This window comes from Citrus sinensis, chromosome 9 (genome assembly GCF_022201045.2).
Source record: "Citrus sinensis cultivar Valencia sweet orange chromosome 9, DVS_A1.0, whole genome shotgun sequence".
Classification (NCBI taxonomy): Eukaryota; Viridiplantae; Streptophyta; class Magnoliopsida; order Sapindales; family Rutaceae; genus Citrus; species Citrus sinensis.
This window is the reverse complement of record NC_068564.1, coordinates 5758939-5768270: the sequence shown is the minus strand read 5'-3', so window position 1 is coordinate 5768270 and position 9332 is coordinate 5758939. Positions and strand designations below refer to the sequence as shown.

Here is a 9332-nt window from a genome sequence, read left to right as displayed (position 1 = left end):
CAACAGGTTTTCAATCGACAAGACTTGTTTGGATCCCAAAGCAGCAAGGGAAACAGGTCATGTTTTTTCCCTTCAGAATCATAGACTCTGTGTAATTATGCTGGTCTCATCACGACCATGTCTCTGTTCAACCAAACAGATAATTGAAAGTTATATTCTTGATCATCCAGTTCTTGCGCTTCTTGATTCATTAGTATTTCTCTAAGCAATAGTTGACGCAATTAGAATCTCATAACTGGACTTAACTGAGAGCAAGGCTCAGGTGTAATAGCTGCTGAACATCATCATCTCAATATATGACTGCCTTTGGCATTAAAATCAACAACTAAAATAAAAAATATGAGTTAAAAATGATTGGTAATTTTTCGCAATAATAATTTCATAAACTACATTGTTAGACATTTTAATAAACTAAATTTCACCACTAAGAAAAAGTTTAACCCATACTTTTCTATCCTCATCGGAAAGGCTATAAAAGACATTGAGTGCGGCATTATCACGAGCAATTAGCCTGGTGGCCTTAAGTCGTTCTACTGTTGTAAGGCTTGTAATCTTCTTCAACTCGCCATTTAACCCTACTTGTTTATCGTTGATTTCTTGTCCAATAGCTTGACTCAAGCGACTAGAAGATTCTTTCATTTCCCTAACAATAAGAATTGCTAGCTCTTTAAGTGACTCTACAGAATCCTCTGAATCTTCATCTCTTCCCCTTTTTCTTGATGAGCTATTTGAAGTTTTTGGATGCATTTGTCGAGTATGTGAGAAAGCCATATTATCATCCACATCATCCCTCACATCCTCACCATTCAAGTTCAAATTCTTGCCTTCAGTTCCATTGTTCACTCTTGTCCTCTCGATTTTCTCCACAACATCTGCAGGGGCCACTGCATTTCTTCCAGTTGCATGGTCTTTACCATAAATTGTACACAAATCCTCATAATACGGAAATGCTTTATTCTTGAAATTTGCTGCCTGTCTATGAGACTGCAATTATTTAAAATGATCAATCTTAATGACTCTGCCTCTTTATGCCTCTAAGTTAAAATGGGATTGAAGATAGACAACTTAAAAATAGAAGAAATTAACACCTAATTACCAAGTCAAAAGAAATAAGCATTTGAATCACAGAATGTCCGGACCTTTTTCTGACATTTAATGCACCCAAAAAAAAATGAAAAAAAAAACTCCGAAAACAAACACTTTACAATTCGGTATCACAATCAGTTCTCAAAAGCATATCATATAATCCAAAAAAAACAATTACATAGAAAATTAGAGAAACTACACCACTAAAACAGATGCATGGATCACCAAAAGCAGCACAGAACCAGCCAATTAAATTGATAATAACTAATAAGCTAATGTTTTAGTATGATCAGATACCTTACGTGCTTTTCTTTTTCAATTATCTAATACATAAACAAACTGTTTGTGTAATGAAAGAGAGAGAGAGAAGATAGTATATAAAAATGAGGCAGAGATGTCAAAGCAAAAATAGAAAAGAAATACCTGAATATAAGCATCCCACACTGCCTTCTCTGCAGTCACAATCTTCCTTTGTGGGTCCCATTTAAAGCCCCCACAATTTGGTCCAGTTAACATATCGTGTAAAGTTCGAAATTGCATCTTTAAAGTCTTTATGCGGGATTCAATATGCAGCTTAGCTTTTATACCACATCCCGGCAATTTTGTTTCTAAAGCAGTCTCAAGAACCTTCAAGTAGCCACTTTTGAAGTTATTATCAACACAAAATCTCCCTTCATGATACAAATCTAAAAGTGACTCCACGAGCTTAACATCTTCATCTGGGCTCCAAAATCTTGATTTTGGAGCTTGTGATTCCATTTAACTATTAAACAGAAAACAAAAATTAGACATAAAACTTTGTACTACAGTCATATCTAGAGGATCTTCTATCCATCTAATTCAGTCTCTTCACTAAAATTCTTTAGGGTTGCAAGTATCTTTCACAAAGCCGATCAAAACAGTTATTACCACTTAATTATAATCCTCAACTCATTATGAGGGACTATATATTACTCAAATTTTTAATTGTAATCCCACATATAGAGTAACTTACTGCAATCTCAGCTCCAGGTGCTCAGGTTTCTTCTGAAGTTGCTTCAACAATTCCACCTTACGACTGCAAGTAGTAAACAAAATCAAAAGGCAAAAATAATTTTCATGTAAGCAACCACAGGCAATGGGATGAGAACCAACAGCATTGATTACGTGTACTTACCCAGTTCCTAGAACTTCATCAGGTGGTATAGTAACTCCAGCTCCTACAAAATCAGCTCTGGAATTGTTGTGACTATATATATCTCTGAACTTGCAAACTTAAGAGCATCAGATATACCTGCATAGAGTCTGCAGAAGCAGCAAGCATATTCTAATCAAATAATGGGTCAAGTTTATAAAACACTGCAACAACATTCAGTCAAATGAAGCTTATGCAAAACAAGCTACTCTAGAATATACCAATCTTTGGTAAATAGACCAGTATGAGCTTCAATGAACTTTAAAACAAACTAGTTACTATGCTGATTGCTAAAGCAAAGGATTAAAGAAAAAATATACCTATTGTCACCAATCCAAGTTGTCAAGTTGGTGTCCATCCATTCGTCTCTGACCTTTCCGAAAAGTTCTATTAAAGCATCTCTGCTCTCACTCCATTCTTGCATAATCACAGATTTTATCTTAAACCAATTCTTCATTATCCCCTTGCCCCTCCCTGTCTTAACCTTGTAATAGTGTTTGCTCAAAAACCTCCACAATTAAGAAACCCCATCTTGTAGGCATAAAACTTCCTCATGTCATATGAAAATCAGAACATAATTCCAAATGCCACTGGACCTAACACTGCTAGCCTTCCTCAAATTAAAATACGTCGGCCTCTTGGTTAACACAATCAATAAAATAAGCAAACAATTCAACTTTCGTGAAAAATAACAGACTTCATTCACAAAAGATCCTCACACTAGCTCCATATAAAGTACTATCACTACAAATCTCCAACATTAATCTCCCAAACCATTTAAATCCACGTTCAATAAAATTTCTAGACCAATGCCCTGAAACCTTATTTGCCATAAAAAAATTTTGCCACTAAAGTTCCTAAAATTAGGCTAAATGCTAATACGAGTAAAACTATGAATCGCAGAAACCTTACACATCAGCATTTATTCACACGACATTTCCAGAACAAATGTGATGAAACAACATTTCAGATCATAATAGCAGCTTCACAAAAAGGGCCATTATCCATTGCCAATAAAAGTGAAATCAATGACATGAAAGAGGGCAATGTAGCAGTACATAAAATTCTAAACAAAACACAAAACAATACATAGATTCTTTTATTTGCAACCCAAATGCCAAAACTCCCATCACTTTCCTTTTTTCTAGTATCAAGAATATATAACAAAAACCCAAATGATATTAAGCCAATTCCACAGGATGCACACACTAAACACATGTAAATATATCCACGACAAGCAGTGAACAAATGAAGACAATTAACCAGTGACTTTCTCGCGTACACAATCAACGTTGCAAAATCAGCAAGACTAACAAAACAAACTAAATTAACAAAATAGAGTAGATGAAGGAGATGAGAAAGCATACCTAAGGTGAGAAACCGTGAAGTTTGGAAATCGCTAGGATAGCAGTGAAGCTCCGCCGCCGTCGCCTGAAAGCAGCCGGATTGTCAGAAAGGGATCAAAAGCTGAAACGATTATGAGAAAGTGAAAGAATTGGGGTTTTTATATTTAATAAAGGGTGTTATAATAGAAAATTAATATATTTTTAAGGGTAGAATAGAGAAATCAGGTCTTTTAAATGCGAGCAGTGCTAGCAACACGCTGGTTTCTTGTGTTGACACGTGTTTTTCTTTTTTAGTTCATTTGTGGCTATTCAATTTTACCATAATATCCTTATTATATATTATATATATAATATTCTAATAAATCATGAATTATTTTAAGACTTTTCGACATTAAAAAAAAATTAGTATTGATATTAAATTATATTTTATTACTAATATAGATAATTTAATATTTAAGAGAAAGGATAAATTTGTCCAAAAAAAATTATAATTCATTTTCTTATCAAATTTTATTTCAAACCAAACAATGAAATTTAATTTTACTATTCTCCTTCACTCTTTTCTTCTCCCATCCCTCCAATTCCACTATTTTCCTCTCCTCCATTTTCTTCAAACCAAACATATCCTTAGATTTCACATTACATGTCACACATTTTTATTTCATTGGTGTTTGTTTAGTGTTCGAATTATTATTATTTTATTCTTGTAATATAAATCTGACATTTTTTTTAAATAATATTTTTTTTACAATTAGTCAATTAAAAAATATAATATTATAAACACTGAGGAGATGCCGTTAAAATAAGAATAATTGTATTATAGTATAAACAGTACTATCATTTTGTGAGCTAAATAATACTATAACATAAACAATCATTTTATTTTTATTTTAGTGGTGTATTTTTAGTGTTCAAATATCTGCGCTCATAAAATAATGTTGTTAGTAAATTTTTTTCTTTAATTTTTCACAAAGATAAAGCAGTCGTGAATAGTCTTTTATTCTTGCCTCAGTCTACCAAAGCAGGAAACAGTGGGTTAAACCAAAGCCCAAAGAAACTTGTGGGCTTTACTCTGTGATCTCGCTTCTCGGTGGGCCAATTGTTCGTCGGTGAACAATTCAATTATCTAGCAATATAATTCTTTAAATGCAAATGTGTCCCAAAACACCTACAAAAATCTGAAAAAATATATTAGGATCGGATAGGATCCAAATGCTTCCACTCTGATATTTCAAAATTATTACCAATACTATATTGTTATGAAAAATATTTTAATTTTTTATTTTACTATTTTACCCTTCTAATTAATTAGATCGGATAGGTTTAAATGGTTAGTCATATTTTTTTTTTTTTTTAATAATTCAGGCACTCATTGAAACTCGAATCCGGAACATCAGTCATAAGAAAGACAGCTAGACCTTAACTTCAAAGAATAATGCAAATGCCATGGGCAATGTCTTTATTAAAAGAAAAATACTAAAGAACCCAAAGATTGATAGAACTCTGAAAAAAAAAAAATTATTATATTTTTGTGTTTATTGATATTTTTCAGAAGGTGTGGTTGAGGTGTGTTTGAGATGATAAAGTGAATGGTGTGTGGAAAAGTGGATTAGACAAGCTTTGGTATGAGGGTAAAAAAAACCCAAAAAAAAAAAATGTTGTATTAGTTTCCTAGGTTTTAAGGTTCTTTGTTTGAGGTTTCAAAGGATTTTGATCAAGAATACGAGATTTTGATTCTTGATCAAAGATGAAGGATTGATGGTGCACAGCCTAACATATATCGAGACATACCTTAATCTATCAAAGTTATAATAACTTAAAAAATATATTACCACGAATATAAAGGAAGATGCAAACCCTCAACCTCAAAAATAAAACGAGAAGGTGTCCACTACTCAATTAAAGAGGGATTTATAGTTGTTAACATCATAAAATAAAGAGATTTAAATAGTTTTTAAAACATTAGAGTAGAAATGTGAATTTAACAAAAAAAATTAAGAGGGAGTGGAATTTTTTTTTTTTTAATTTAGAGATTTGAATAAAATGCCTTCAGAATTGGTCAGCCTTGGTCAGCCAAATTATAAAGAACGATTATAAATTTCATTTATAAAAGAGCAAAAACGATTTTCTTCCCTTTTTTTTAAAAAAAACACTATTTGCCTGAATTTCATTGGAAGAGCCAATTAAGTAAAAATAGTGTAGCGAAAAGTTTAGGCGACGGTTTGAAGGGAATTGATAGTGAAAATAGAAGGATTTTTTGCAAACTCGAAAGTAGCTTGCTGAGCACTAAAAAAATTTTTACTAACGATTTACCAAAATTACCCACTTGAAGTCAGAGGATATGAAACGGGTGATGACGACGGCGATATCTGGGGAAAAAAATTTTCCGATGACGGTAATGAAAAAGAATTTGGATCTGGTATTACTAAGCTAAGCTTTGTTCATCTTTTTATAATTTTTTTTGTCGCACGGTATTTATAACAATGTAATGTTAAATATTTTTTTGAAATACTAATATATTACAATTAGAATTTTATTATATTTATAATCAGGCAGCAATCGAGCCTATCCTTTATAATTCTAGTATAACACAGCCCAAACAACGCCTCACTTAATACTGGAGGAAAATCTATTCTAACCAATAACATCTAATTTCATTTTTTTTCAAAAGACTAGCATAAAGTTCAATTCTCATTAAATCCAAATACACAAACAAGAGAAAATAAAAAAATAAATCTGTCCGCCGAATCAGAAGAACTCAATAAGAAGAATTGAAGAAACTTCGTTAAGTTTTAATAAATAGAAAATTATAATAAAAAAATGATTGTTAACAGTTTTCCTTCCCCACCAGGTGGCACATCAGTCACCAGTTGGGTGAGATTCAACACTGCAACTTGGTTAGCGTTATTATTATTATTTTTTTAATACGATACAATATAACTGCTTTGTCACAATCAGAACAATGGGAACCATCTACTTCATAGTAATTTAGAAGACTGCTAAAAGAAATATAGTATACTGCATAAGATGATGAATTACAGTCCCAAAAAGGAAATACATAACTTTCAAGATTAATTCCCTTAACTCTGAAAACTTTTCTTTTGCTTTCAAAAGGGAGATAAAGATAAGATGAAAAGTTGCATCAATCCTTCAACACAGTGAATGTATCTGCATATACTCTTTAGTCTTTTTGATGCTACCCTAACCAATCCATCTTCAACCCATCCCATCAGGAATTAAAAGTTTGACACATTACAAACAGTGCATACATGAATTTTCAGCATGATTTAGCCAGCCTCTAGCACTAACAATTCATAGAATTTGATTAGATGTACTATTTGTTTCACAATGGCTCCGTTCTTTGTGGAAATCCAGGAAAACAAGGTCTAGATAGCCACTAACAGAATTTGATCGAACAGAATAAACATTGTTTCCATGATTCCTACAAAGAACTGAGTAATTGCTAAATAAAAACAATTACTATTCTGTTGGCTCACTTGTTGGATGTCAAGGTGTTTCAATGTGATATTACCCAAGGAGTTCAAACAAAGGCAATTTTCTTGCTTTGGAGGATCCAAAATAAAAATGGAAACAACTATAACAGATTTGAAACATAAGCAGCTTTGAGTGCGTAATTCTATGTAATATTTGCATTTAAGAAAACAGACATACAATCTAATTATGGTTGGAACCACTGGGTAAAAAAGATAAGTCGAATTGGGTGAAAGAAGGTGGTTAAGACCTCAACAGAGGAAAATCACCAGTGGTTGAATTCATCAAATGGCTATGTAATGATGCACATAGTCTTTCAGACACAAGCAGATGAGATATATAAACTTTAAGCAGATAATTATTCACATTTTTAAAAGAAAAGACTAATTCTGTGGAAAAAGATAATACTTATTGGTGTCCTTCAAAACAAACATGTATTGCTTTAATATCAGGTATATCAATATGGCTTGTTCAAGAAATATAGGATTGGTCAGGTGACTCGGGTCAGATTGTAGACAGTTCTCTTTCTTAATAACAATAAAATGTGATCACTTCAAATCGTAATCCTACACTATCATTGACACCACAATCATCAAACTTGAATTCAACCATATAAGATATTAAATACAGCTGTCTTTAACATCTTCACACTAAGACACGACATTATTTGACAATGGACATATTAACATAAACAATATGAGTGAATCTCCCAGGTGACAAGCATAACCACACAAGTATAAAAACTCCTGCATTTTTGACAAGGAATTAATTTCAGTAGTCAACTCTATATACTTTAGGACACACTAGCAACATCATAAATATGTGGCACTACGTCCAGGCACCAACTGCATGTTCTTCTGAACATTCAGAGAGGAGACAATTAACTGATAGAGACACAAAAAAATGGATCTGAACTATCAAAAAGCTCAATCATTGCTTTTGCACAAGTCTAGCAACTCTGTTATTAGAAGTAAAAGGGGCCTTCTGAGTTCTACTTTATGATACTCCTAGAAAAAGAGAACTAATTCACAAACTTGTATTTTACATGATAACCAACAACATGATCATTCAGAAAAAAAAATTTATTGACAGTGATGTAAAAACATATTAATATATTCAGATCTCTTGGTCTTTTGGAACTGTTGGGAAACTAATATACAACCAAATGCTAATACAGCTCCGGCACAATAATATTAAAAACTTATCAAAGGGCTAATCTGCGTCACCAATCGCTTATTGTGTTACAAATCAGATTCCACATATATTGTCAAAAAAAAGGGCAAACTTCTTAACAATAAGAAGACGAAATGAACATGAACTCATCACAAATATTCCGATTATCACTCACATTGATACCTCCAATGACATCAGCTTTGTCCATAAGAAGCATTACTTAGCTAATAATAGGATATTAACACTATACTAATAGGGAAAAAATTGAAAATTCATGCAAATTCCACATGTTAAGAGCATTGATTATGTAAATAAACTTGTAGAAATTTATAAAGTTAAAAACATTGAAATTAGAAACTAAATAAAAGAGCAATTAAGGTTTCACAAAAAGCCCTTATTTCAACTACACATCAAACTTATCAACACCCACAAAAGGTAAAGGAAAAAAAGTACCCACTTAAGATCGTGAATCACACTCACTCAGATTTCTCCATCTGGAGGCGTTCCAGGGCTTTCTGATGGGCCCAGGTCTCGATGGTGAGATCGGGCTTTGCGTTCAGCCCCACTCCCAGAATCACGACGGTCAAAAAGCTGGTGATGTAGCACGGAAGCTCCCAGTCTTCCCACTTGCGAGACTGGCCCGGCGGTGGAGGGGTTCGGTTGAAGAGGTACCCGTTCGGCTTCTCCTGATGGCCCGGGGTCGTCCATCGGCTCGGTCCGGCATGGGTTGAGCCGAAGCGAGCGAAGAGCCGCTGGCGGAGCATGCTGTTGAACGACATCGTGTTTTGGTCGAATGCTTGATGGTTTCGAGAGAGAGAGAAATTTGCTAGCGAAGGGAGTGACAGGTTTTGTTTCGCGTTTTCGACGACCAAGACGAGATACGCCGTCGTTTTGCTTTAAGTCTATGTTTTATGGAACATTTTTAGAAAAATATCAATAGTTTAAGAGCATCCCGCCAAAATCCTTATTTTTTTTAATTATATTCCATTTAGTACTAAAAGTATTCTTTTTCTAAATAAATAGTATTTTCATTTATAAATCTTACAATTTCTAATAACTTT

At 33.2% G+C, this 9332-nt stretch overlaps 2 protein-coding genes across 6 annotated transcripts; both read right to left on the bottom strand.

The window, feature by feature from the left end:
• Positions 1-272: 272 nt before the first annotated feature.
• On the bottom strand, positions 273-3773 carry LOC102610834 (uncharacterized protein At2g29880-like). 5 transcript variants are annotated; one of them, XM_025092243.2, is made up of 6 exons: positions 3628-3773; positions 2581-2897; positions 2243-2370; positions 2081-2143; positions 1510-1849; positions 273-984 (listed from the first exon to the last, which is right to left on the bottom strand). In XM_025092243.2, the coding sequence occupies exons 5-6, from the start codon at positions 1843-1845 to the stop codon at positions 412-414; spliced, it is 909 nt and encodes a 302-aa protein (XP_024948011.2). In that variant the 5' UTR covers positions 1846-1849; positions 2081-2143; positions 2243-2370; positions 2581-2897; positions 3628-3773; the 3' UTR covers positions 273-411. The 5 variants fall into 5 exon arrangements, with proteins under 5 accessions (XP_024948011.2, XP_024948013.2, XP_024948012.2 ...); XM_025092245.2 differs by having other exon boundaries at positions 2581-2862; XM_025092244.2 differs by having other exon boundaries at positions 2581-2870; positions 3628-3763.
• A 4801-nt stretch (positions 3774-8574) lies between these two features.
• On the bottom strand, positions 8575-9136 carry LOC112495626 (uncharacterized). The gene has a single exon (XM_025092285.2). The coding sequence runs from the start codon at positions 9048-9050 to the stop codon at positions 8748-8750; it is 303 nt and encodes a 100-aa protein (XP_024948053.2). The 5' UTR covers positions 9051-9136; the 3' UTR covers positions 8575-8747.
• Positions 9137-9332: the final 196 nt, after the last annotated feature.

Coding starts and splice junctions, on each gene's coding strand:
- LOC102610834 (XM_025092243.2), bottom strand. CDS start 1,845: ATGGAATCACAAGCTCCAAAATCAAGATTTTGGAGCCCAGATGAAGAT. Junction 985..1,509: donor TGTGGGATGCTTATATTCAG/GTATTTCTTTTC, acceptor AAATAATTGCAG/TCTCATAGACAGGCAGCAAA.
- LOC112495626 (XM_025092285.2), bottom strand. CDS start 9,050: ATGTCGTTCAACAGCATGCTCCGCCAGCGGCTCTTCGCTCGCTTCGGC.